General features: G+C 49.2%; 11 protein-coding genes across 11 annotated transcripts; 5 read left to right on the forward strand and 6 right to left on the reverse strand.

The window, feature by feature from the left end:
- Positions 1–376: 376 nt before the first annotated feature.
- EURHEDRAFT_409488 (TMEM199/VMA12 family protein) lies at positions 377–1,537 on the reverse strand. Its single transcript, XM_040781089.1, has 2 exons — positions 1,267–1,537; positions 377–1,207 (listed from the first exon to the last, which is right to left on the reverse strand). Exons 1-2 carry the CDS (start codon positions 1,522–1,524, stop codon positions 581–583), a joined length of 885 nt encoding a protein of 294 aa, XP_040641847.1. The 5' UTR covers positions 1,525–1,537; the 3' UTR covers positions 377–580.
- Positions 1,538–1,783: 246 nt separating this feature from the next.
- Positions 1,784–2,799, forward strand: EURHEDRAFT_409489 (tubulin-binding prefolding complex subunit PAC10). The gene is made up of 4 exons (XM_040781090.1): positions 1,784–1,882; positions 1,971–2,211; positions 2,290–2,520; positions 2,583–2,799. Exons 1-4 carry the CDS (start codon positions 1,860–1,862, stop codon positions 2,688–2,690), a joined length of 603 nt encoding a protein of 200 aa, XP_040641848.1. The 5' UTR covers positions 1,784–1,859; the 3' UTR covers positions 2,691–2,799.
- A 498-nt stretch (positions 2,800–3,297) lies between these two features.
- On the reverse strand, positions 3,298–7,507 carry atg26 (UDP-glucose:sterol glycosyltransferase; the record flags this gene model as incomplete). The annotated part of the gene is made up of 3 exons (XM_040786141.1): positions 3,298–3,588; positions 3,643–6,204; positions 6,260–7,507. The coding sequence occupies 3 exons, from the start codon at positions 7,505–7,507 to the stop codon at positions 3,298–3,300; spliced, it is 4,101 nt and encodes a 1,366-aa protein (XP_040641849.1).
- Positions 7,508–7,595: 88 nt separating this feature from the next.
- On the reverse strand, positions 7,596–8,368 carry EURHEDRAFT_271967 (uncharacterized protein). Its single transcript, XM_040778161.1, has 2 exons — positions 7,817–8,368; positions 7,596–7,629 (listed from the first exon to the last, which is right to left on the reverse strand). Exon 1 carries the CDS (start codon positions 8,162–8,164, stop codon positions 7,871–7,873), a length of 294 nt encoding a protein of 97 aa, XP_040641850.1. The 5' UTR covers positions 8,165–8,368; the 3' UTR covers positions 7,596–7,629; positions 7,817–7,870.
- EURHEDRAFT_472849 (DNA-directed RNA polymerase I subunit RPA34) lies at positions 8,249–9,846 on the reverse strand. The gene is made up of 2 exons (XM_040785354.1): positions 9,381–9,846; positions 8,249–9,318 (listed from the first exon to the last, which is right to left on the reverse strand). Exons 1-2 carry the CDS (start codon positions 9,626–9,628, stop codon positions 8,574–8,576), a joined length of 993 nt encoding a protein of 330 aa, XP_040641851.1. The 5' UTR covers positions 9,629–9,846; the 3' UTR covers positions 8,249–8,573.
- Positions 9,847–10,011: 165 nt separating this feature from the next.
- grc3 (putative RNA processing protein Grc3) lies at positions 10,012–12,786 on the forward strand (the record flags this gene model as incomplete). Its single annotated transcript, XM_040783807.1, has 5 exons — positions 10,012–10,045; positions 10,124–10,523; positions 10,573–10,702; positions 10,755–11,066; positions 11,119–12,786. The coding sequence occupies 5 exons, from the start codon at positions 10,012–10,014 to the stop codon at positions 12,784–12,786; spliced, it is 2,544 nt and encodes an 847-aa protein (XP_040641852.1).
- A 1,820-nt stretch (positions 12,787–14,606) lies between these two features.
- On the forward strand, positions 14,607–16,538 carry EURHEDRAFT_472855 (folliculin domain-containing protein). Its single transcript, XM_040785355.1, has 2 exons — positions 14,607–15,071; positions 15,178–16,538. The coding sequence occupies exons 1-2, from the start codon at positions 15,060–15,062 to the stop codon at positions 16,504–16,506; spliced, it is 1,341 nt and encodes a 446-aa protein (XP_040641853.1). The 5' UTR covers positions 14,607–15,059; the 3' UTR covers positions 16,507–16,538.
- Positions 16,539–18,027: 1,489 nt separating this feature from the next.
- EURHEDRAFT_400311 (CSN8/PSMD8/EIF3K family protein) lies at positions 18,028–19,104 on the forward strand (the record flags this gene model as incomplete). The annotated part of the gene is made up of 2 exons (XM_040780004.1): positions 18,028–18,197; positions 18,531–19,104. The coding sequence occupies 2 exons, from the start codon at positions 18,028–18,030 to the stop codon at positions 19,102–19,104; spliced, it is 744 nt and encodes a 247-aa protein (XP_040641854.1).
- Positions 19,105–19,809: 705 nt separating this feature from the next.
- On the reverse strand, positions 19,810–21,172 carry EURHEDRAFT_449310 (small subunit rRNA maturation protein TSR4; the record flags this gene model as incomplete). Its single annotated transcript, XM_040783803.1, has 2 exons — positions 19,810–20,982; positions 21,050–21,172. The coding sequence occupies 2 exons, from the start codon at positions 21,170–21,172 to the stop codon at positions 19,810–19,812; spliced, it is 1,296 nt and encodes a 431-aa protein (XP_040641855.1).
- Positions 21,173–21,568: 396 nt separating this feature from the next.
- EURHEDRAFT_400313 (putative prenylcysteine lyase) lies at positions 21,569–23,253 on the forward strand (the record flags this gene model as incomplete). The annotated part of the gene is made up of 2 exons (XM_040780005.1): positions 21,569–21,722; positions 21,773–23,253. The coding sequence occupies 2 exons, from the start codon at positions 21,569–21,571 to the stop codon at positions 23,251–23,253; spliced, it is 1,635 nt and encodes a 544-aa protein (XP_040641856.1).
- A 417-nt stretch (positions 23,254–23,670) lies between these two features.
- EURHEDRAFT_449881 (glycine hydroxymethyltransferase SHM2) lies at positions 23,671–25,216 on the reverse strand (the record flags this gene model as incomplete). Its single annotated transcript, XM_040783853.1, has 3 exons — positions 23,671–24,634; positions 24,696–25,111; positions 25,181–25,216. 3 exons carry the CDS (start codon positions 25,214–25,216, stop codon positions 23,671–23,673), a joined length of 1,416 nt encoding a protein of 471 aa, XP_040641857.1.
- Between the last annotated feature and the right edge of the window lie 721 nt (positions 25,217–25,937).

Genomic DNA, 25,937 nt, shown 5'->3' on the forward strand with positions numbered 1-25,937 from the left:
CACTAGTGGAAGCTTCAAACATCAATTTTGCCAGTGGATGGAAAGTGTTTTTTTTTTATTTTTTTATTTTTTTTTTTTTTCCACATACAGTGAATGTTTCCATCTCGCATCTTTCATAAATGCAGTCCTATAAAGCATTAGATGCTGGCAAGGGATGGTTTAGTACGCCCCTTAAGCCCTATGACAATTACATATATAGAAAAAGGACGATGTATTGATGCGGAACTAGGATACAAATAGGCAAATGGTCATGTTTATATATCATTGCAAAAAGTATTTATCCAGAACGTTCTGTATAACTGCAAGAGCAGGTATTCTGTTTGGGTACAGACGGATATGCCTTACGATGTCATTGGGCCAATTGAGAAACAGTGGCATTTAGATATTAATACTCCATGCTGGATGCGGAGCTACATTTATTCGAATATGACTGAAGTAAGAGATCGCAAGACACTGTAAAAATGATAGTCTAGAGATATATGTGTGGGAGAACAGTCATTGGACGGATGGTACAGTATACTCCGTTGTTCTTATGTCAGTGGGTATCTACTTTTTCTGCTTGAGTAGTCACGCCCTTCCCTTATTGCACCTTCTCCTGCTCCTCCCATTTCTCCCTCACTCTCCTCCGTAACCCTCCATTAGCACCACGGCCCCAAATCTTCTCCTCATCTCCATCCACCTGCTGACCATCAGTCTCAGCCTCCTCGGCCCTCCCACCAACCCGCTCACCCCCAACAAATTCCTTCCTCTCCCTTATCCTCTTTTCCTTAACCCTCGCATCCTCCGCCTTCCCCAAATAAATAGCATAAATAATCACCTCCGCCAACCCAACAAGCAGCGCCACAAAAAGACTCAACAACACGCGCACCGGCTCCGATGCCCCGCGCACATCCCTCCCCCTCCACGCACTCGCAACAGTCGAAGTGAGTATATCCGGTGTTGAAAACTTGCTTAGTGCCCAATAGGTGCTGAATCCGGTCAAGAGCACGGAGAGGAAGATGTTTAGGACGAGGGAGGGGGTTAGGGGATCCTTTGCGGAGGTGTCGGAGGTGTTTGGATCATGCATTGCGGAGACGATGGGTGTGGTTGAGGAGAAGATTGGTGATGGGCCTTTTGTTGAGGTTGAGGAGGGTAAGGTCATGCGGTTGTAGGCGTCTGCTTCGACGGCGGCGAGGAGGCGAGCCTTTTGGGCGAGGTATTCAGGGGTCTGTATTCATTTAGCAAATCATGAGTGGTCATATATTGTTTGGATGAAGGAGGAAGTACAGGTTCTGGCTTCTTAGGCGGCGGAGGCACGTAGACTTTAGTTCCGTGAAGGAGGGAGTTCAAGGACGTCGGGGTGTTGCTGTCGCTATCGTGGCCATCCGGATTGCTTTTCAGGTATCGCGATAACCCAATCAGTTGCTCGTGTGAAATAGGAGAGTTCAAGTTTATCAAGTCTGGAAGGTCGAGATCCTCGCGACGAGACGGCGGAATGGCCTCAATCGCGGAAAGGATGCGAGTGGTAACGACGAGTTGGACCATGCTAGAAGAATTGAAGGTGAAAAAAAAAAAAAAAAAAAAAAAAAAAAAAAAAAGAGCAGGAATAGCGCAATATGTCAGTCAATTCATCTCTGGATCATCATAAAGTGCAGGCTATAGTGGTAGTGATGGTAAGAGAAAGATTGACTCTCCGATACTTGTCGAAAAGAACCTTTCCCGATCGGGAAAAAGAGCTCCCCACGCGATGCTGTCACCGAATGGCCTCGTCGCCGCTCTCCTCACCACTCCACCTCTCTATCCTCTCGCTTTCCCTCCCATTCCCTCTCTTCAATAGATCTAGGAGTCGAGCCTGTCTGCCGGCTCCCCATCCCATCACGATGGCAGACAAATCCACCTCAAGGTGAGCGGAAAAAATATCACTGCCCCTCCTCCCTCCTCGTCCATGCCATCCCCATATCAAAACAAACCAGATATCTAACAACGACCAGCACAGTAACCGCCCAAACTAACCCCCGCGGAATCCCCGTCGCCCCCTTTGTCGACAACGTCGCCGAATATGTCGCCTCCCGCGAAGATGTCGAGCCCACCCTGCGCCGCTTCCAGGAAATGATCTCCAAATACCAGTTCATGGAAGTCAACGCGCAACGGCGCGCGGTTGGTCTTCGTGACAAAATCCCCGATATCAAGAAGACGTTGGAGATGGTTCGGTTTCTGAAAGTGAGGAGGGAGGTATGTCACGTCCACCCACTTAACATTCTCACACGAGTCGGGATACTGAACACTGGATATTGACAACGGGGAATAAAGTCAACCGAATCCAACCTCGACACAAGCTTCGAACTAAACGACACTCTTTACGCCCGCGCTTCGATTTCGCCCGCTGACACCGAGGAAGTGTACCTCTGGCTCGGCGCTAATGTGATGCTGGCCTATCCCATTGGTGAAGCAGAGGAGATGCTACAAGAGAAGCTTTCTGCGGCGCAGTTATCGCTGTCGAATTGTGAGGAAGATCAGGAATTTCTGAGGGAGCAGATTACAGTATGTCCACTCCACCCTACTACGCCGTTCGTCATTATCTGGGTTGGTATTGATGATTACAGACCCTGGAGGTTGCGACTGCTCGCGTGTACAACTGGGATGTTGTGCAAAGGAGAAAAGATAAGGCAGATGGAAAAGGTGATGATAACCCTGAAAAGCCGGGTGGTTAGATTAGTGTATTATAGGCGCAAATTGAGATTCATATCTTTGGTTGCTTTCCTTTCGTGTATCCATTTCATGCATGGTGAGGATAGACATAATCAAATCAGATTACAGCACTAATTTGGTTGAAGTCGGATATTATTGTTCAACGCCATAAAAACACTATAGTGGATATAAATCGGTCTTGTGTTGATACAAGGACCTAGCCATACACCGAAGCATGCCAACACAACGCAAGGAATGAGAAAGTATCCAATTATGAATTGTAAATAACTGCTGCACCATCGAAAACAGAAATGAAGCCACCATGTATCAACCCAATTTGTCATCATCATGCGTCAATATCAATCTTGCAGGGCATTGTGGTAATAACCACTCAATCAAAACGTGAAACAAAGAAGAGAAGAGGAGGGCCGCAAAACTCCCAACTCGCTCTGTATGCAATATGAAATAAAGGCTAAAGTTCAGAAGATCTAGGCCTGCTTCCAAACAAAAGAAAAATCGACAAAAAAGAAACAACTATAACATAATGTTCATGTCGTAAATCGTTATGTCCATCGCACAAAATCAATGGACCAGTTTTGCGAGTAATCAGTCATTGGAAGAGTCATAGAACTAAGACTCCCCAACTCCAATGTTCTCATGCAACCGACCCGGCAACATATCAATGTCGGAAATGGCTCTATCCCGCATTCTCTTGGAGATGTCAATGTCCGTATCATCGCCAACAAAGGTCCATTCCTCGATGTCATCAAGATCGTCGCTAGCCTCTGGTTCGTCCGCGTTCTTGGGAGATGGCTTCGGTGAGAAGGGGGTGGATGATGCGATCGAGCGTTGTCGGGCAAGGGTTTTGGCGTATTCAAGATCGCGATATATGGCTTGGATGGCAGTGCCAACTCCATCTTCCTGTAAGAAAGTATTAGCAAAAATTCATCTTCAGATAGCAGAGGTAAAACTTACGCTTCGTATCTGTGCACCCAAATCACGGGCCTTGACAATCATTCGTTCACTATGAGTGGCTTCCCATAGAGCCCTCGAGAACACGCTGACATTCAACTTCTTCATGCAAATGCCCACGCCCAAGTCTTCGACCCTAGTTCCAAAGAAGAACTGGTCGCCAAAGAACGGCTTGATAATCGTCGGGACACCGGCGCGCAAGCTTGCCCCCGTCGTTCCAGCCCCGCCATGATGGGCAGCAGCATCGATTTGCGAAAATAGCCAGTCATGCGGTGCAGCCTGTATCTGAAAGATCTCAGTCGGCAGAGGAACTTCCACTTTCACGCTGCCAGGGTCTCCAAGACGATCTGACCATCCCTTTGAAAGGATGCAGCGAACATCAGCCTTCTGGACGGACTCTATGACAGTCCGCGTCAGCGCTTGTGGGTCTGAGACGACAATCGACCCGAATCCGATATACACTATCTTTTTACCATCTGCACGGGCACGTTGAATAAATTCAGTAAGCTCCGCTGGTGGCGTCCAATCGGACCCTTCGCTGAGAAACCAATAGCCGGTGATGCGGATCCAATCCGGGTAGTCGAGAGGCGGCACGACAACCGATGGCGAATAGTTGTAGAGAAACGGGACCTTGTTTGGTTGCATTCTGTCCAGAGTAGTTGCCTTTAAGCCGAGCTCGTTATTCCTCCATCTGTTCACTTGTCCTGCAATTGCCTTCCAGAATACGGTATCAAACATCACGTACGTGATGTAGTTGTAAGCACCGCCTAGCTTGTTCTCCGGAACAGCAAACGCATGGGGATATGCCCGTGTTCTCGACCAAGGCATAGTGAATGCACGGAAATAAGGAATCTGAAGCGCTTCCGCGATATGTATTCCTGCCATCGCGCTTGGAGATTCGATCAAAAGATCACTGTCCTGACAGCTTGCCCACGCAGATGACAGGAGATCATCAATCCATCCTCGGAACTTCGACGATGCTTCCTTAAGGAATGAATATGTGAACATCCCATTCTCCACACAAATGCGCATGAGCTCAGCTGGATCTCCATCAACAGGAGCAAAGTCAATCCCATGCTTTCTCACCCAGGGCTCAAACTCTGCGTGCGTTGCGATCTTGGGCCTGTGCCCTTCTGCTATAAACCCTTTACACAAGGCAATATATGGTTGCACGTCTCCACGAGAACCAATAGTTAAACATGTGATTCTCAACGACTCAGTGGGTTTGAAGTTAATTATCGATGCACGAGGATCATCAAAAATCGGATTGAGCTCTGAAGAGCCGTTTAGCGATCCACGCGATTCAAGCTCGTCTGCACCACCAAGCCTAGCTTCCTGTAGCATGAGATGTTCGGCCTGTGCAGCCTCCGATCCGTCTTGTTCTTGCTCCGCAAGAATACCGGATTCCATCAAGAACTTCGCAGCCTCGAGATGCTGATGAAGGGTCACCGCACAGTCGTCTCGAGAGTCAGACGTGTTGAACTCAAAGAAAAGCTCCTCATGGCCCCGAATGATGACCACAAGTCCCTGATAGCCGAACCTAAACCCTTTCTCCTTCTCCACATTTTCAACATCCCTAAGTGGCAGAATCATCTTCGTTCGAGTGCCTGGGATAAGACTGCGGAAGCAAAGCTTCTTCTGGCTGATGTAGATTTTGCCATAAAGCGGGAGCACCCTATGCAGATATGCATAATAGGTAGCCTGGAGCTTCTCCGACGGTGGTAGGGCAAAGTGAGCGCGGAAACGGTCACCGTATTTGCAGCCATCTTCCTTGTCTTCGGGATCAACAGCCTGGTCCTCTGAAATAATTCCCTCCCTCTCGCCGTAATGCCTTCCACCACCGACCCACATTCCAGAGACCTTTTCAAGATAACCCATCGACTCGGTTGCCAAAAGATTGCTCATCGCTTTTGATCGAGTTCTTAGATATCCGGCAAGCCCTGCAGCGCGCTGGAGAGGATAGACACCAACTTTCACCAGTTCATTCAATGAGGCAGTAGATGATTGGACCTTGGTAGGATCTTGTGCGGTATGATCGAGCCCGCTGTCCTGAGCTTCGTAGTCGTCCTTTCTTGGAGAGAATGAATGACTGGCGTGTGGGGAAGTGAAACGAGCTGTATCATCAGAGTACCGACGACCAGTAACGCCCTCTGCATCAGAAGGCTGCCTTCCCAGGCTGTGTATCGTAGGGGCTTGGAAGACATCACTGCGGTTTAGGATCTGGCTTGCAGATTCCACTGTGTTTGAGTGCCAAAAAGGTGACTCACTCTCTTGGTCGATAGAACTGCCAAACAGCCCAGACGAGTCTTGCTGTTTTACCGGCGGGGACTTGTCTAGTATGCCTTGGCCGACACTACTGAAATGACTTCCACTCACGCTCCTCCGGCGCCTGCCAGTTTGGTCATTATCTGGGAGTCCAGTCCCACTGGCTACTGACAGTCTCTTCTGGGCATGGTCTCGCTGGGGCGATGGGAGCTGCGAAGCACGGTTGCTTGACGCTTCACTAGCCAGACCTTTCAAAAATTCGAAAGCTTCCTGGCCAAACTCGAAGAATGTGAAGAAGTACTATAGATTATTAGTCACTAAACACCAATTGCTTTACCAAGTAAATGCTACATACCTCGTCAATTGCATACGTGTCACCACTGTCGAGCACTCGGATCTTCAACGTCTCCGCGAACTCCGCCATAGGACTCTCCTCGATGTCTATTACGTTCTCAATTGGGAATGACACCTTAACGCTGTCGCCATCATTGTGGGTTCGAAAGATGACTTTCTGGAGAGCTTTCACCCATTCCTTAGCATTAGCAGAGCTGTCTGCCCTAAAGTAGTATGCCCGCTGATCGGTGGTGACTTGGAAGTCCCTCGTTTCTTTCCCTTTGTCCTTTTCAGATAACGACGCGGAAATCCCATATCGCAAGTCGACGTGTCCGCTGGGGAAGTAAAGGTTCGACGGGTCTGCATAGTAGGAGAGGACGTCTCCTTTCAATGAAAACCAATATCGGGTATACTTAGGGCTTTTTCTGCCACTTTTGTAGAGATACCCGGATTTGATGGCAACTGTCGATTTCTTGGGAAGGTAGGCATAAAAGCAAATATGCCCTTCAGTGACATACATATAACCTTGTAAGAGCATGCTCTGCAGCAAAGCACAGGCGTACTCGACAACCACCTTTTCTGGCTTCTGGAAGCCAAACATTTCCATCAAACGCGTTGACAGCAGCGACGCAGACTGCTGTTCGGTGTCGTTTTGTGTGTTGTCTTTGGGTTCTGGCTGTAGACGTTCTGTGGACGGTGTTTTCTCGAGGCGTGATTTCGCTTCCACCATCCGGCTAAGTACCGGGGCTGCTCTGGGTGTTGCACTCCGGGGTCGCCTTGGTGGCGAACCCACCGTCTGACTGGCAGACATGTTCCCTCCTCCGTGCTTGAGATTTAGTCTCTCAAGAGGACTCAAGAGCTTTTTCTCCGATGTCGTTCTCCGATGACTTCGCCCTCGCTCCTCCAATGTACTCTGTAGCTCTTTCTCCGGTATCCCAGCTTTCCTTTGTCTATCCGACGATCCGTCTTTCTGCTGACGTTCTTCTATTTCTCCTTCGCTCTCACTCGATTCGTCAAACCGCGTGTGGAAATCCGACCTAGAACCGACAGCAGCAATCATGGAGAATATCGACTGTTGCATGTAGTGCATGTGACCATCTTTCGACCCAGAAACACCAGGAGGAGCTGTAAAGTCAACCTGTGCATCATCGCCGTCGTGTTTCAGTCGTTCCGGTAAGGGATGTGAATAAAGACGGGTTGTAGATTTCGATTTCTTGCCGGGACTGAGCCGCTGCTCTAGTCGTCCTTTCGTATCGTCCCGAAGCGCCATCGTGGAGGAAGTATGGCCAGGGTAGTGGTAAAGAAAGGTGAGTGATGATACACAAATAGAGATATAGTACAGGCCGAAAGAAATCCTGACGTAGCCAGGTGACAGGCACGAACAGGTGTTGGCTACGATCGAAGGGAGTTAGTTGAGCGGTATGCGATCTTGTATTGGCGACGAACAAGTCAGATGCGGCAACAAAGAAGAACCTGGTAAGGCTGTGTAGCATATGATCGCAGTCCATTAGCTTGGATACTATTCGTCGAGAGAAACACATAAAGAAGCAAATGTACTCACGATGGCATTCACAGACACCTTGCTAGTAGCTAAATGATAAGCCACCACCGTTGAAAGATGGAGACTCAGTTATCAGAAAGGGAGACGGATAAGACGGACAATGATTAATACACCACCAAGGAAGACATCTTTCGGACACGACAAGAATGAAGACAAGCCAAAAAAAGCCGGTGACCAAAATAACAACGAAGAGGAAAAAAGAAAATACATTGAGGAAATCGACAGGGTGACAACGGCGTCACTCGCCTGTATCAGCTGCTGCTCGGGTGGAGGCGGCAACGGACCAATCACGTAATACGCATGTGATTGAAGATGGGGATTGGGCCAATCATAGATTGCGCCACTTTTGGTGTGCTGAGTCAACATTTATGGTGTTGTAACTTACATTGTAAGTTACAGTATCATTCTGCATATTTGTGATACTTTGGGGTTGTATGTTTTGCTGTATATTGAGAATACAAGTATGCTGGCTCCATTGTCTTATATCTGATCTAACTGCGTGGGTAATGTATGGAGACTGGGTTGGATCATATCAGAATGATCGACCCGATACGGTGGGCCGATATGAGAGTCTGATATGGAGTTTAGATACCAGAGTCAGTAGTTACGGAGTAGAAGTCTGAATAAGCCGATGCATTCTAGCAGACTAGGTATGTACAGTACTTTACAACTAAAAATCAACCATTTCATACGCCATGATGCAGTAAGATACAAGCAATCCCCATCTATATCAACTTTTGGAAGCACAGATGAAATGTCCAAACAAGAGCTACGCTCAAGCCTTTTCCGTCTTTTTCCGCTTCTTCTCATCTTTACTCTTGCTGGACTTCTTCTCAGTCTTCTCGTCGACGTCCATCTTATCACCAGATGAATGCTTCTTCGACTTCTTCCGGGGAGCCGCAGTTGCCTGAGTGCTGTCTCCTTCAGTGTGGTGGTGTTTCCGCTTCCGCTCTTCCTTCTCAGAAGACCCCTTGGGAACCTTGAATTTCGGCTTCTCGTCCTCCTCCTCTGATTCGGAGCTACCAAGCGTCTCCGCGGGTCCGTCTCCACTTCCCACGGGCCGGAAGCGCATCTTCAGGTTCTTGGGTTGTGTCCTCGGGGGCTTTTCGTAGTCCTGCGCCGCAATCGATGCCGGGCCATTGCTCTCCGGAATACTGATCAACTCCTGAACGTGGTAGCTTTGGACATTATTCGCAGGCGTGCTGTGGTATTTCTGGGTCCTCGAGTCGTGAAGAAAGAGTGTCTTTCCGTCCGTTTCGCCTTGGCTGATGCTGTCCGCCGGTATCCCATAATTCACGCCGTCATGTTTCAATACCGGCTCGCCTTGCATGACCTTGGCTAACGAAATGTCTTTCACTTTTGAGATAGGGAGGTAGGATGGGGCGGTGATATGGAAGACCTGCTTGCCGCGGAGGTTGGAGAGGAGGGATGAGACGTTGGAGGATGAGGACTGCTTTTTCGCGGACTTGAAGCCCAATGGTGGTTTGAAGGCTTGCGGTTCGATAAACGAGATATTAGACCTTTTTCAAGCAGAATATGTTAGTCGCGGACCCAACCACCAATCCCATAGTTTCTTTCTTACTTCTTCCTGGTAGGTTCCTCGCTCTTTTCTTCCTCCTTCAGGGAGGCCTCCCTCTCATTTTCACTCTCACTACCACTCTCGCCGCTCTCACTGGAGGCGTCTGATCCGCTTTCCGACTCTGATTCTCCGCTGGACGACTCTTCGGCCTCCTGCTTCACGTTGGCCGGAGACGACGATCTGCTCGACCCGCTCTCTTCGCTTTCCGACGCCGGCGATGACGATCTGGACTCTTGCTTGGCCACAGCCATTATGTTTATCAAGAAAGTGTGTTTTGAGGTATAGCTGCAGTCGTAAAGTTAAGAAAAAATTGCTTCCGCTGCGATGATGCGGAGAGCCAAAAATTCGCAGAAAGTTTTGGGTGTGAATGTCCCAGGCCAATTCAAAGATGAATATAGAAAGTAATATCAAAGCAAAATTAATATAATTGCTCCTAGCTTAGACAAAGTCCAGTCGGGCCCGTTTGTTGCGAAGTTGCTTGTCGGAGACGATAACTTTTTTTCTGTCTGCGGAAGCACAGACCACCATCGCCAAAGACCCGCCGATGAAATATTATCATCGCAAAAATAGTCGCCGGTCACATTTTACCATGAAGCATTCTGGAGGCCACAGCCTCAATTCCAAAGAAGACAAAATGAAACGAAAAGCAGAAAAGCAACAATCAGCCGGTACAGTCCCGTCTCCCTGTTGTTCGCGTATGGTGACTTGCAAGAAACTAACTTGATTTTTTCTAGCAGCACCAACAGCACCGGTTAGCGCATTCGCAGCACGCAAAGCTCGGCAGCAGCAGCAGCAGCATTCGCAGCAGGAAGATGTCGCGATTACGGTGAATAAGGCATTGGAGCTTAGATCACAAGGAGAACCCCCGTCTAAGAAGGCGCGACGTTGGTCCGAGAAAGAGAAAGAGAGTACGTCCCAGTCTGTTGTGGGAGAGGATGATCGTGAGAAACGACTGGCTTTGCGCAAAAAGAAGGATTCGGGAAAGGCCAAGAAGTCTGTGGATACAATGTCAAAGTCTAGGGAGGAAACTCGTGCGGTCAAGGAGGTCCAGGCTCCGCCTGAGATAGAATCGGAGATTGAGCAGACGAGTGTCATGGAGGCGAATCCTGATGATGCTGTTGCTTCGATTAATGGTGATGCTGATGGGTATGATATATATGGTATATATTCTGGTATGACCGGCTAACAATTGCAGATATGAATCCCCGACGACGCAAATACCTGACGAGATCCAGAACTTCCCTCTCTCCAAGACACGCTTGAACAAGAACAATATCGTCTACAACGATGAAAATAAACTCTGTGTCCGCATAAAAGAGAAGATGGTACGGTGAAGCAGTCTCAATGGCACAGATGTACAACACTGACATTGTCCAGAACCTCACGCTGCTCGGACACTACGACCTCTGGGTAAAGCGAGGAGTGGTCAGCTTGATGGGTGCAAAGCTACACCCTTCGCCTCGGGTATATCGGGTCTTCGCCCCTTCGACACACTCGTTGCCTGTGATCAAATGCGTTGCGGGTGTGGAGGGCGAGGCGGAAATCGAAGTCAAGTCTTGCCATAGCGGCATCTATCGTCTACGTGATATCTCGCCATTGTATCAACGGGTATGGAATGGAAATAATACGTCCGCCGATAAGCTCACATTGAAAAATGCACCAGCGAATCACAAGAGGACATTCTCAGTGGTAAGTCCCCTAGTCACAGGTCAGTCGATTTGGGAGATCTAACCCTGTCTAGTTGTATACGTCTGCAGAGGACTCTCTGAAACGGCACTTGAGGCCCCTTCACCTCGAGAAACAGTGGAGCTCTTCAATCAAGCACCTTTCCCAGCGAGGCGGACAGCTTCGAGCGCTGGTCTGCGGTCCCAAAGCATCGGGAAAATCCACTTTTAGTCGCTACCTCCTGAACCACCTCCTCAGTCCAGCACCACAGACCGAAGGTGCCCGCAGCAGCGCGGACGGTGTGGCATTCCTTGACCTGGACCCTGGGCAGCCAGAGTTCTCGCCCATGGGCCAGGTTTACCTGGCGCATTTACGCTCGCCGTTCTTTGGCCCCCCGTTTACTCACCCGTCGCTCGATAATCCTGCAGATGCATCTATAGTTCGGGCACATCACATTGGTGCAACGTCACCAAAGGAAGACCCAGACCACTACGTACTTGCCGCTATGGACCTGATGGACCGGTATCGAGGTTTATTGGCTAGCTACCCGCAATGCCCCTTGATCATCAACTATCCTGGCTGGATTTTTGGACTTGGGTTGGAGGTTGCAACGTGGCTTGTGAGGTCCCTTGGTCTATCAGATGTCGTATACATGAGTGAAAAGGGACCAGCTGAAGTGGTCGAGCCCCTCGGTCAAGCCGCATACGAAGCACGGATTCCCCTGGTTACGCTGCCATCGCAACCTACAGATTTCGTGAGCAGGTCAAGCGCGCAGCTGCGCACGATGCAGGTCCAGTCGTACTTCCACAAGACTCGGCCGGAAGCAGTGCAGAACCCGTTGTGGCTTGACACGCCAACGTCGCGCGCGCGGCCCATGCTCGTCGACTATGCCGGCCCGCGGCAAGGAATTCGAGGTATCATGGTTATGGGCTCAGAAATCCAGCCTAATATGTTGCACGACGCTCTCGACGGAAGCATTGTTGGCGTTGTAGCGGTGGAAACCCCCAACCCAATCATGGGCGAGACCGACACTTCTCTATGGAATGAAACCCCACCAAATGCAGCTGTAGAAAACGAAGACGATCTATCTGATATTGAAATGGACGACTCAACACATTCAGCGCTCAGACGACCCGCCACCCCCAACGCAAGAACTAGCATGGAAACCTACGTCGCGCGCACTGCAAATGAAGATCTCCCATACCTATTCGTCGGCTCCGGCAGCTGCAGCCCGCTCGACCCTAAAGCATCCCACTGTCTGGGCCTAGCACTAGTCAGATCCATCAACACCAACTCCCGAAAACTCGAACTCGTCACGCCTATTCCCGGGGTCCAGATCCGTCATGCTATACAACAGGGGCATGGAATCGTCCTTGTCCGCGGACAACTGGATAACCCCAACTGGGCGGTCAGTGAGGAATACTATGCCGCGCGAGCCACAGCGCAACGCCACCAGCGTCGCGTGGCCCAGGTGCGGAAAGCCAAGCATGACGAGGAGGAAAAAGAAAAGAGTGATAGTGACGATGATGATGAGGACGGCGCGACACTGGCCGTGACGGATGTAAAACAGCAGGCGCAAATAAGAGACAAACTGCAAGAGCGCATCCGACGAGCGAGCCAGGCGCCATGGATGACAGTCATCGAAGACGACGGGAAACGGCAGCGCGAGGTGGCGCAACGAGAACGCTCGCTATGGAAACTGCGGAAGAAGGCGTATCCCGGAAGTGGGAGTGAGATGGACTAGGCGGCGTACATAACAAACATGGTTCAGTCCAGGCATATAACACGGAGTACTCCGCACTATTCTAACAAATAAAGATGAATCTATCTCGATACGAGAGCCTCACAGGGATGCTGATCTGGTCCGGTGATATAGAACTAGATAATTGCTTTTCTGGGCTTGCACACCGTACATGCATGAAGTACCTTGGACCAGGATAGTGGATGTGATCAGTCATGGCGAGATACGAGGTACTACTTTGAGGCATATTCAGTGTGGAATTGTCTCAAGATAGGGAATTCACATGGATATGTGATTATGCAGATGCGACGGGGTTCTTGACCGGAGGGCCGGAATACATACAAGCACGGGACTGATATTGCAGTTAAATGTCATGTGAAGCCACGTGAGATGGGGCTGTACACTGCACTCTGTACATAGTAGAGGATTTCATGCAGAGTGCAATAGTACTATGTACTCCGTACAGCTCAGGGGTAACTACTGACTCGTACTCATCTCTAGGCTTCACGGATGTATTTGTTTATGTGTCTCCAACAGCAGCACTACCCGAATGCTTATGCTTATACAAACAGAAAAGCGGATATAACCTCGGGAATATCCAAATTCGGCCGAGTATTAGCCGGATGATCAATGACGCGAGTTTTATCCGACCCAAATATCAGTCAGCAACAATGAAAGAAAAGCGATTGTCAATGCATTTTGCACTGGTTGTGCCTCTTAGCGCCAGGACGGAACACACTAAGCCTTAGCCCAACGCCCGGCGGGACTGAAACCGACGGGGCAAACTCTCTTTCAGCCTGTGCCGTTCGAGGCCGGTTCTGGAAGAGGTCTGTTAATAATCCAAGGCTAGCAAGTGGGAACCGAAGCGAGACACGGAGATATTGGTGCCTGACCTGTGTATATCTATCTAGCACTAGCAACAAGACGAAGGATGAAATGCAGGGAGCTATGGTCAACGGAGTAGATACTATTGTTGAGAGTACTCCGTACCGAACCGATGAACCGAGTTAAAATTGTCAATAACCGTTGAATATGCACAGACCAGCGTAGAGAGCGCAAAAGACAGAAGTTAAGGATAAAGTACTTACGAGTTATTCATAGAGAAATGTACAAAACGTGGAAATTACCGGATTGGGTACTGGGATCCAGGGCAACGAACGCCACGTGGAGTACTGTAGTTCAGTGTCGTGTGTCTGCTTGCCTGTTGTTGTTCTTAACAGAAGACGATCGATGTATGAAATATCAAGTGTTCTGTATGTCATGACCAAATGTCCAATAATACCGGCCCCATTCCTGCTGATCCTTTACTCCTGTCTATCCCAGCCCGGCTAGATGGAACGGCATTCCTCGGGATAATCGTAGAACGAACGAGACAATATCGAGTAACTCTCCGCATGGCCATTTTCGGAAGATGACCAGAACAAGATTCATTCCGACGGATTTGTGGGCAGACAAATCGGAAAGATGGGAGTTACTACTACTCTGTAGGATTTGTATACGTTTGCGGCACGAGGACAGCCGCCACCGCTACCCCGGCCTGTTACAGAGAGAATAGACCGAAACCTCACCGGGAGGTAGACTTATTTCCTTTTCGCTCTCCGGTATTGTTTTATTAGTATTGTTATATCAGTGGTTTAATTGCTTATGGGCTCTGACCAGACTAATAATATTATTTATTCTCCTACTGCGACCGGTTCAATCCCCACCGAGACCCCTTCCGACTTAACCTCTTCTGAAATCCCATATTATTTATTATTTTTTTCCCTTTTTTTCTGATTTAAAAGAAGAACATTCCCCCAGATCCGTTGTTTCATTATTCCTCGGGTTTGGAATTCCACATTTCCAATCACCTGCATCTCTTGCACACTTGTACAGGACTCCTGCAGTGTGATAGTGATTGATTATTGATCCATCGATCGATCGATTCCCCGGGGGGGGTTCTTTTTCCTCGTACTCCCTGCCAGTACTTTTTTTTAACTCTGTACGAAGTACTGTCCGCTTTTTGCTCTCTTTTTTCTTCTTTACGCAGGATTGCATAACACGCTATTTTCTTTAATTCTCCTCAAAATCTATTCTTTTTCTTTTTATTATTCTACCTTCTACTCTCCACTCTTCCCGTCCGGCTTACTATTATTGCCACTTTTCTTCCGCGGTACTTGCATCATCGTCACCATTCTGACCCGTCCTCTCCTCTCCAGCCCTGCGTGAAAAGCATGTATCGTGACAGTGTTTTAATATGCTGCTTTGATCCTGCTAGACCGTAATTATCTGCGGAGATGGATTTCATTGTGAGTACCTTGTCTCCTCATCTGTGGGAGCAGTCGTCGCGTCGCATGCCTCTCTTCTTCCTCCTTTCTGGGATATCCCCAATTCTAACAGCCTTTATCGCAACAGCTTTCCTTAACGCATTTTTGCGAGGTGCATGGCCCTACCTCGATCATCTGTTCCCAAGTCCTCCCCTTCTCCTGTTCACAATGTTTTCCCGATAAATACGACCTTTCCTCCGACGATACCCCCGCCACTCCCCATGATACCAAACCTCCTTCCTCCTCCCATACCAAACAAGATGAAGATTCCGCAGACACATCTGCGACACCCAAGATTGAAGATCATCCCTACTTTATGAAAAGCAACCCCAACCCCGCTCCTGCTGAGCCATCAAAAGAGCGCCCCAGTCGTGCTGGCCCTGGCCCTGATGGTGGGGATACTTGCGCAAGTTGCAGCTTGACCCTTCCTGAGAAATTGAGCAAACAGCTTCCGCCTGGCGCACCCGGTACTACTGCAGATGATGGTAAAGGGAAAAATGGAAGCCCCGTGTTTCGATCCCGCGAGGTAGTCTACTCCTGCGGGAATAGCCACGGCGATTATGACGACAACGCTCGCGACACTCAGACCTCCTTTTCCGACTCCATGCATTCCTCCTCTGTCGCATCAGATGCTTCGTCCTCTTGCCACACTCACATGCTTACATACCTCTCTTTGCGCGGTCCACCTAACCCCGCTGATTATGCTCTCCTGAGACGCTCTTCCATCCGCACACTCAGTTGCGAACTTCTGCCGCGCGGTCTATCATCTGGCCCTATTTGCTTTGGTGACTCCGTCGCTGGCTACACGATTGCTTACATCTTCCGTCTTCCCGACCCAATGGCGCGCGGGAAACGGCGCAGCTATGCCCTGGTGGCCCTTGCCGGAAAAGACGCCGGACGAGCATTCCGCGCATGTCCAATCATCTGGCGGGCTTTTGGCCGCATCGCCGCGAGCATCGTCAGCTCAGCAGAGAATTACCAAGAAGAAGAAAAGCGCCGCGAGGAGGAACAAAACGGTGCCAGCCGGGCTGGTGGCCGTCAATACACTCCGGTCTCTTCGTTTCTGACCGGCCGTGCTCTGGACCCAGACGGCCAGCCCCGCCGCCTCGGTCAGATTCGCGCACGAAATCTAGCCGAAATCGCCGGGAATCCGTACATTTTTGCTGAACTACATGCAAATCTCACCGCTCTTCTCCAGCAATTGGGTGCGATGTTCGGGGGTGCTCCTATTTCAGAGGACCAATTTGTTTGCAGTACTGTACGAGACGATGAGACTTTTACGCAGCGGCGTGTTTCCTTATCCAACGGGAAAGGCCAAACACAAGAGAAACAAGATGATGACCTTGGATTATCCACGCTGGAAATTTCTAGTCCGAAGCCGATCCCAATTGCACCGCGTCGAACGGTTATCGCATAGATCCGTCTCTTTTTTTTTTTTTTTTTTTTTTTCTCTGAACCCCTCGACATACATACTCCTACTCAACTTGTCTGATCTCTTTGGGCCCTCCAACACTGGCCCCATCATTACCTCTGTTCGAGTAATGACCACTTTTGTACTTGTCCAACTTCCGATTTTTTTTGACAGTGTTCTGTATCGCATACGGTTTGGGTCTTTTTTGATGGGGGATCTGGTATAGACTATGGCGTCTTTTAGACATGGGACCGGAGTTTGTCTTTTCATTGTCAAGCGTACTTTTGCGGGGCTAGCGATTCTTTTATTTTTTATTTTTTCTCTTCTTTCGTTTCATTTCTATTCTTAATTTTGCTGGAACGCGAGCGCTCATGATGATACGAATGCCGTCACGAAGGCGACGACGCGCTTCTCCAGCCAATGTATTTTATATCGTTTTTTTCTTCCTTTGGGTCATGAATATGGATCTACCCAGTCCTTATCCTCATCAAAAAAAGTAAAGTTTTGGTACATCAAGTACTACAGCTAGTTTGACGTCGAAAATCTGTCGGCTGAAGTCATGCGTGAACTCAATTCGTGCCACATGTGAACCAAATGTCAGATCGGATATGATGTTATCCTAACTTGGCTTTGCAGAGCATCCGTACAGATTGTATGTCGTCTGTCTCGGATGGTAGAATACGGAGTACTCCGTCACTCAGAATCGGACAGTTGTACTCCGTATTCAGACATACTTCGCTAGGTTCGGCCCGCTTTTTGCGACTGCTCTGTCTGTACTATGATAGAAATTTAAGCTCATCCTTTACCATGTTAACGACATGTGATTACATGTGATGTTGGACTTGGCGATGGTAATGATGTCAATTGACTTTTTAAAGTTCATGTTCCGGTGTTGTGGTGTTTACTCGCTTGGGTATGGACAAAGTGCAGTAATGTCTTGGATATATATTTGTACCGCAGGTAGATCTTGGGTGATGCGTTTGTTCGCCATGTGGATACTATCAAAAAAATGCATAATTGTACAAGCATACCACTTTCTTCTTGAATACATCAGAAATTTTAATCATCGCTGGCTTTCACTTTACACTTATACATCATGCTGCATGTATATAGGCGAGTCTTGTGCCAAGCCCTAAGTTGCAGAGTGGAAAGGGAGATGATCACCATGGGCATTGCGCATTACGAGCTATTTAGCGGGAATCGAGATCTAATACTTAGGCGTATGCTCAGATATAATGAAAGCTAGCATATTCTCTTGCATAGAGAGAGAGCTGTGAGGTGCAGGAAAACTACTCCGCCATCAGGTCACCTGACCACCGGAAAAACCTGCCGGAAAGGGCTTATTCCGCTCCGACCGCACCACCACCTCGAAAATTCGCACCACACAAGAACAAAACGACACACCTTCATCCCGCTCTCTTTCACCCTCGCCCTCCCCGCCTCATTTGACCTGAATATCATACAAAAAGGGGAAGAAATCACTAAGAATTAATTAATTAAAGCACCTGACATTATAAAAAGGGCAAAATGGGTGTCACTTTTGACAAGTGCGAGACACGGCCGGCTCACATTGAAGCCATCCTCAACGGCCTCGACAGATACAACCCAGAGACTACGACAGTATTCCAGGACTATGTTTCTCAGCAGTGTGAGGAACGGACGTTTGACTGCTATGCTAACCTGGCTCTTTTGAAGCTGTGAGTCTTCCCTTTGCCTGTTTTTACCTTTGTGTGTGTTTTGTCCATATTTGGTAGCTCTCTCGCTGGCTGGCTGTGGGCTGTTTTTAAGCCTGGCTGGAAGCGATTGAGAGCTTTTACCCTCCTTTTCCCTCCCTCCCTTATAAAATAGTCTTGGACCTTTTTATGATGAAGTGGATTTAAATTTTTTGTCTTCTTTTCCCGACAGAATAAGCCCTCGGGATAATGTTGATATTCCATGGCGCTGAGAAAGGCCCTTTGATTTGCAAATGCATTGAAGCCTATAGCATCTGGATGTATGAATTTCATGTGCTAACCTGCGTGACTTATTAGATACCAATTCAACCCTCATCTCCTCCAGCCCGAGGTTGTCACCAACGTCCTCGCTAAGGCTCTCACCGTCTTCCCCTCTCCGGCTTTCTCTCTCTGCCTTTCTCTCCTTCCCGCACACACCCAGCCTTTCGCAGAAGCACAAAACACCTCTCAAACATCCGACTTTGTCGAATCCGTTCAAAAGCTTGCCCGCCTCTCCACTCTCCTCGAGTCTGCACAATACGCCCAGTTCTGGTCGACCCTGAACTCGGATGATTTGTACGCAGACCTTGTTGCTGATGTCGCCGGGTTTGAGGAGCTCGTGCGCATCCGCATTGCCATTGAGGTTGGCAAGACCTTCCGCCAGATTGACGCCGATGTGCTCGAGGCATGGCTTGACCTGAGAAATGGCGAAGCTCTTGAGAAGTTCGTCACTGAGGTCTGCAACTGGGAGATCGAGAAGTCCGGCTCCAGTGTTGTTGTCAAGGTGCCCACCAACAAAGAGAACGAGGCCCGCAGTGAAGTCAAGAGTGAACGCGTCGGCATCGAGCAGTTCGGCCGTGTGCTCAGACGGGGGTTTGAGCAGGCTGCATAAACCCTTTCTTTTCTCTTTTTCTCTTTTATCTCCCTAATTTTCTGACATGTAAAAATTATTTGTCCTTTTTTCTTTCCTCTGTGCTGATACCTTATCTTCGCCACCGAAAGAGCTATGTTTTGTTTTCCCTTCACTTTCTAACTTTTCTTTTGCTTTACCTGGAAGAAAGCATGTGTATATGACGTCCATGAACGAGTCCAGAGAACCAAAATAATGACGATACGGGGATCAGAATTGGAGGGAGGCTGCCGGCGCAATTGGCGTTTTACTTGTGTCGCATACCATTGTGATAGATTTGGGGAAGAAACGAAGTTTTTTGAAACATCTTCAACAACTTTTTGGGGTATTCGCTTTTCGCGTTTTGCTTAGCACGGATGTCAAATTGCAATCCAGTCCTTCCAATGACTGTGGTTGTGCCGAAGAAGTGCTGATATTGAGGAAAGTTTTCACTCTGGCCAGCGACGTACTAGATTTGTGTCTTTGAGTATCTCTTGATGCTGAGATGGCACACGTCCATTGAGGACCTGGAACATTTTTTATCGTAGTATACTGCGTAGCAATCTCCACGAATTTTATTTTTTCAATACTACCTCCATGGTACAGTTGCTAGACAAACCGGTGTATCATTTTCAATCAATATCATAATCATAAGCAAATATCTATGTACTTGTATGTCCACCGTACTCTATGAGGACTCAAAAGAAATCATTTCATCAATTCCTCCCACTGTACTCCGGCCCACTCCTCTCTCCACCCCGTAACACCAACCTCCTTCGGCCCACAATCCTTCCCGCAAACGCCCAGGATAATCGTCCCCCATTCCATCCCCCCATCCTCCTTAACATCAAGCCCCAACTTCTCCCGCCCATCTTCCAGGACACTAATCGTATGAGGCACAAGCTGCAGCTCGAACACACGCTCGGTGCCGCAGTATTCGCAGCGGGGGATCTTGCTGGTACCACCGGCGGTCTTTACATGGCCCTGATTTTGGTGGTGCGAGTGGTAAAGACGTTTCCCGACCTCATCGACGTACGAATAAAGCAATGGCTCTCCTCGGAATTCATACCGCAGGACTTGCTCCGGGTTATGCGCGAGACGGGTGGAGAAGCGCAGGAAGGCCTTGTCGAGCTCGGACTCGAAGGTATCTTTCAGTTCGGCTTCTTTGCCGCCTGCAGCAGCGGGATCTTCGGAGTTGTCGATGGTGACGTTTTCGGGGATTGGGGGCGGGGTGCGGTCGAGGGTTTCGTAGTCGGCGTCAAGGTAGTAGTTCGGGTATGGAGGGGGGAAGGCGGATTGGTCTGGCCAGGGGGTGAGGGGACCGGATTCCTCAGGCGGTGTGGTTAATTTGAAGTTTGATGGCGGGGTGGAGGGGAGTTGGTTGGGGGTTGAGATGCGAACTTTATCGGCAAAGGATTCAGAGAGGTTGTTTGCCGTGGATGAGGGCTTTGGTGCGGTGCTGGGGGCGGGTGTTGCGAAGGGGTTGGTGCTGTCGCCGGCCTGCGACGAGAATGGATTAGCGTCCGCAGAGATGTTGCCGGTGAGAGCGCCGGCTCCGAACAGACTAGCGCCCAAGTCTTGCTTGGGAGGAGCCTGGGTAGGTTCTTGCGCTTCATCTTCCTTCCTCTCGTCGGACTCCGCCTCCTTGTTCTCTTCCTGCTCCTCAATATTCACCTTCTTCGTTGCGCGCAGAGCCCTAACACTGCCCGGCTTGCGGACACATGCCTTCCTCGAACAACCAAATATGTACAACCGTCGCTCGTCAGCTGGAAAATCAGCGGGAAGATCGCCGTGCAATTCGAGGAGGAGTGCCATGGGACGATTGCAGACTTTGCAGTTGGCGAATTCGCCGGGAGGTGGGGTAGCGTCGTCGGGCCATGACTGCGATAGATGTTAACAAGGGTAATATTTATTCGATTTTTGAAGTTTTGAGGGTCAATCCACGTACAGGCCAGCCTCCGAGATGACTGATTGTGTCTTCTATGAGTTCTTCTGAGGGGTAGCCCAGGAGAGTTGCGGTCTCGGTGAAGTCCTCGTCTTCGAGAGAAGAGTCGCTGTCGTATGGATCCATTGTGTTGCTAGTGTTGCCCAGACGGGAGATGTGACTGAGATGTAAAGTATGAATGTCCTTTCTCTCGAGGGAAGAGGCTTCAAAATACCTCGATGTATATTGGTGGTGACCTCCAAAAAAAAAAAAAAAAAAGAATGCGATAAGCGATAGCCGCCTCTATTCCAAATCGGGAATAGCGTGATACTAACGGGCAGCATACAACGCCATACCGCCGTCGCTTCAATTGACTCTCAATAAGCTTCTCAATAACTTCATCTTCATGTCTCACTCTCATCTCCGTTAAACTTTTATGAATGACTATCCTATAAGTTGTTGTCATTCTCGTTGATACTGAACAGCTGCTGTGATCCTCATGAGGTCACTTGTCGACGGTAGCTCATCGATAGCTTAGGCAAGATGGCTTTCCATAGATACGCCACTTCTTTGCTATTCTCTCGTTTATTCCTTATATATCAAGTTATATTTTTTCTCATTCCATTCATAAACGCCGATGACCAGCAACCTTTACATGCAACGGCAGAAGCTACCCCGAAACGAGTGGCAGTAATCGGTGAGATTCGTTCCATACAGGGCCAAGCGCTATCAACTGACACTATACAGGAGCCGGAGCTGCAGGATCATCCAATGCCTACTTCCTGCGCAAATACGCAGAGTCCTCCCAAACGCCCGTTGACATCACTGTCTTTGAACGGTCCTCTTACATCGGCGGCCGCTCAACAACAGTAGATGTCTTCGATAACCCAGCATACCCTATTGAACTAGGCGCTTCAATCTTCGTGGAAGTCAACTATAACCTCGTGAATGCATCCAGGGACCTCGGGCTGATAGCCCAGAGCACCAATATCGCCCGGCCCAGGGAGTCTGAAGATAGCATTGGCATCTGGGACGGGAAGGAATTCGTAGTGACGCTACAGAACACAAGCAGCTGGTGGAATATCGGCAAGATACTCTGGCGGTATTGGCTGGCGCCGATTAAGGCACAGAATCTGATGAAGACTACCGTTAAGAAGTTCCTTCAGCTCTACGAGGAGCCTATGTTTCCGTTCCAGTCGCTCTCTGATGCAGCAGAGAAAGTTGGCTTGCTGAATGCCACTGCGTCTCCTGGCGAGGACTTCCTTGAGAGAAATGGCATTTCGGCTGATTTTAGCCGGGAAATCATCCAAGCCAGCACACGGGTCAACTATGGACAGAATCTTCCACAGATCCACGGCTTGGAGACCATGGTCTGTATGGCCGCAGAGGGAGCCGTCTCCATCGAAGGCGGGAATTGGCGTATATTCGACGGGATGCTGAAGTCATCCAGCGCAGATGTCAAACTCAACACTACCGTGACGTCTATCGAGCGTAACAACGCCGATGGCACCCTCACCATCAAGTCCGTTTCGGAAGACCACGCAAACAAAAAGCAGGAATACTCCAGTAACGTCTTTGACGAAGTCGTCATCGCTGGTCCCGTGCAGTACTCCGACATCCATATTTCCCCACCACTCGAACACACCCCAGATGAAATCCCATATGTCACACTCCATGTGACGCTATTTTCCTCGCCCCACAAACTTTCCCCGCAATTCTTCGGCTTGGGTCCCAACGAGCAAATACCCGAAACGATCCTCACCACGCTCCCCAGAGGAACAAACCTAGGAACCGAAAAGCCAGGCGTAGGACCTGCAGGTTTCTGGAGTATCAGTACCCTACGGACCGTCGAGACAGCAAACAACGAACGCCACTACGTCTACAAGATCTTCTCACCGAAACGACCAACAGGAGAGTTTGTTGCGCAAGTCCTAGGATTTCAGAACTCTACTACCGTCAATAGCGAGTCCACAATCGCTGACCTCCCCAAACCTGATATCAGCTGGTTCTATGAGAAGATCTGGCATCCGTATCCGTTCTTGTATCCGCGGGTGACATTTGAGGAACTCAAAGTTGCACCTAGTATTTGGTATACGGGTGGGATTGAGAGCTTTATCTCGACTATGGAGACTAGTTCGTTGATGGGAAAGAATGTGGCTGCGTTGATGGTGCAGTCGTGGAAGGGCCAGGATACTACCTCGTCTGAGCAGGGAAGGGATAATCTGTGAATGAGTTATCAGGTGGTTTCATGATTTACGTGTCTGAACAAGTATATTTCTACTCTTTCTACTTGTCCATTACTTTAGTTAGTGCAAATCAAGACAAGAATTCTGAAGGATCAAGATGAATTGATTAGATTCCCCAAATATGAGGTTGAACTTTTATATGCAAATAGCCGTCGCTGTGTTGAAGAAACTCGTTTCGCATAAACGTATCCCATACATATCCCATGACCCGCGTATGGTTGAAAAAGCAGACCGGTACCCCTGTACAAAACCCCTTTGAAAAGCACAATTTTTCGCCCTTTCTAGCAACCCAAACAATGATGTTGAATAAAAGAGAAATAGAATAGATGCAAAAGGAAATAAGAGAAGGAAAACGTGATACATAACCAGACAAAATCAAAATCACCAATGCCAGCTAATTTAAACGGGCAGAGGGAAGGCGCTGGCCCACTCGGCAACCTCCTTGCGGAGGGCGAGGATCTCAGGGACGGTATCGGAGGCAACCTTGGCCTTGAAGTCCTTGAGCTTGTTAGCCGGCTTGGGGAGCTCAGCCTGGACGCTCTTGCAGATTTTGATGGCCTGGTCGATGTACTGAGCAATACGCTTGAACTCTTCCTCACCCATGCCACGAGTGGTCATGGCGGGGGCACCAATTCGGATACCGCAGGGGGTGAGGGCAGACTTGTCACCGGGGATGGAGTTCTTGTTGCAGGCAATGTTGATCTGCTCGAGAACAGCCTCAACACGGGCACCATCCAAGGACTTGTCACGGAGGTCAACAAGGACCATGTGGCTGTCAGTGCCGTCAGCAACGAGCTTGTAGCCCAGCTGCTTAGACTCGGTCTCGAACGCCTTGGCGTTCTTGATAACCTGCTCCTGGTATTGCTTGAACTCAGGGCTGGCAGCCTGTTTGAGGGCAACAGCAAGTGCAGTGATGGTGTGGTTGTGGGGGCCACCCTGGTGACCAGGGAAGACAGAAAAGTTGATAGGACCCTCAAGGTCGTACAGAATGTCCTCACCAGTCTTGGGGTTGGAGCCGCGGACACCCTTGCGGAAGAAGATCATGGCACCACGGGGACCACGGAGCGATTTGTGGGTGGTGGTAGTGACGACATCAGCGTGCTCAAAGGGCGACGGGATGACACCAGCAGCAATGAGACCCGAGATGTGGGCCATGTCGACAATTAGGTAGGCGCCGACCTTATCAGCGATCTTACGCATACGGGCGTAGTCGATCAGACGGCAGTAGGCAGAGGTACCGGCAACAATGCACTTGGGGCGGTAGAGCTCAGCGTTGTGCTCAAGCATGTCGTAGTCAATGAGACCAGTGTCGAGGTTAACACGGTAGGGGAAAGTCTCGAAGTAGGTGGAGACAGCAGAGATCCTATAATACAGCAGGTTAGCATTTGCTTTTTTCACATGTATAACTAGAATGGTAAACGTACTTCTTGGCGGGAGTCTGGTAACCGTGACTCAAGTGACCACCGTGGGGCAGGTCGAGACCCATGAGACGGTCGTGGGGGCGCATGAGGGCCTGGTAGACCTGGAGGTTGGCAGGGCTACCAGAGAGACACTGGACGTTGACACCCCACTTCTCAGAGTCGAGGTTGAAAGCCTTGAGAGCACGAGCCTGGCAGGTGAGCTCAATGGCATCGATGTGCTGGTTACCACCATAGTAACGAGCTCCGGGGTAACCCTCAGAGTACTTGTTAGACATGGGCGAGCCAAGGGCATCGAAGACAGCACGAGAAGTGAAGTTCTCAGAGGCAATCAGGACGACGGATTCACGCTGACGCTGGATTTCTTTCTCCATGATCTGCGCGATCTCGGGGTCGGAGTCCACGAGACGGTTCTCCATTTGCTATACCATCCAAGTCAGTGACAAGTCCCTTTGAAAGAGAAAATTCTGTGATAGAGGGGAAGTATTCACCTCCCGGTGGGTGGCGGACAGAGCGTAAGCAGCCATTGCGATAAGGGGTATCTTTGATGAAAGAGGGGGAAATAGGTCAAGGAATTGGACAGATCGAAAGGAATAGAAGTAAACAAAAAGACGTTTGAAGAGAAAAAAGAAGAGAGAGTAGAGGAAGAAGAGGATAAATGAGAAAGAAAAAAAAAGAGAAAATAACTGATGGCGGGCGGCGGAGAATCTTAGAGGGGTTGACAAGTTTTTGCCGCCTCAGGCAGAATATGCCTTTTTTTTTTTTTTGCGGGATCAGCAGGATTTGATTGGCCAATAAGCGCCCCGCCCAGGAACGATATCGGCGAAGAGCGTTTCACCGGGAAACAGTCATACTTGCTGGCGGACTAGTGTTATTCCATGTATACAATTGGCTTGAATGCTCATCTATTGTAAGTGTTGCGGTTGGAATGTATTGGTACCTAGCAGTACAAAGCACAAGCAAGTAAGGAAGATGATGTGATGTGGATCATAGCTACTCTGCAAGTAAGAGGACCGTGGGAGCCCCTAAGCGATCAGTGCTGAGATCCATTTCCCGCGAAGCACATTTCACTGTAGCACAGAACCTCTCGACCTCGAATCAGTTATTATGCTTGCAGGTGCCGTGGTCCCAATCTCTTGCACATGTCAATTGGGCTACACCGGTTGTCGCTGTCACATTACCCATACATTACGTTCAAAGAGCATGTGTGATCGCGCTGGCTTCGTGTGAATCGTTCCGGGGTGTTGA

The sequence above is a fragment of the Aspergillus ruber genome (assembly GCF_000600275.1).
Source record: "Aspergillus ruber CBS 135680 unplaced genomic scaffold scaffold00004, whole genome shotgun sequence".
Taxonomy (NCBI): Eukaryota; Fungi; Ascomycota; class Eurotiomycetes; order Eurotiales; family Aspergillaceae; genus Aspergillus; species Aspergillus ruber.

Bases quoted from the DNA above. Each gene is read 5' to 3' on its own strand.
- EURHEDRAFT_271967 (XM_040778161.1), bottom strand. From the start codon at position 8,164: ATGTTGACTCAGCACACCAAAAGTGGCGCAATCTATGATTGGCCCAAT.
- EURHEDRAFT_409489 (XM_040781090.1), top strand. From the start codon at position 1,860: ATGGCAGACAAATCCACCTCAAG. The intron at 2,212-2,289 runs GTATGTCACGTC...CGGGGAATAAAG, and splicing joins TTCTGAAAGTGAGGAGGGAG to TCAACCGAATCCAACCTCGA. The intron at 2,521-2,582 runs GTATGTCCACTC...TGATGATTACAG, and splicing joins TTCTGAGGGAGCAGATTACA to ACCCTGGAGGTTGCGACTGC.
- EURHEDRAFT_409488 (XM_040781089.1), bottom strand. From the start codon at position 1,524: ATGGTCCAACTCGTCGTTACCACTCGCATCCTTTCCGCGATTGAGGCC. The intron at 1,208-1,266 runs GTACTTCCTCCT...AAATGAATACAG, and splicing joins CGCCTAAGAAGCCAGAACCT to ACCCCTGAATACCTCGCCCA.
- EURHEDRAFT_472849 (XM_040785354.1), bottom strand. From the start codon at position 9,628: ATGGCTGTGGCCAAGCAAGAGTCCAGATCGTCATCGCCGGCGTCGGAA. The intron at 9,319-9,380 runs GTAAGAAAGAAA...TGCTTGAAAAAG, and splicing joins GAGGAACCTACCAGGAAGAA to GTCTAATATCTCGTTTATCG.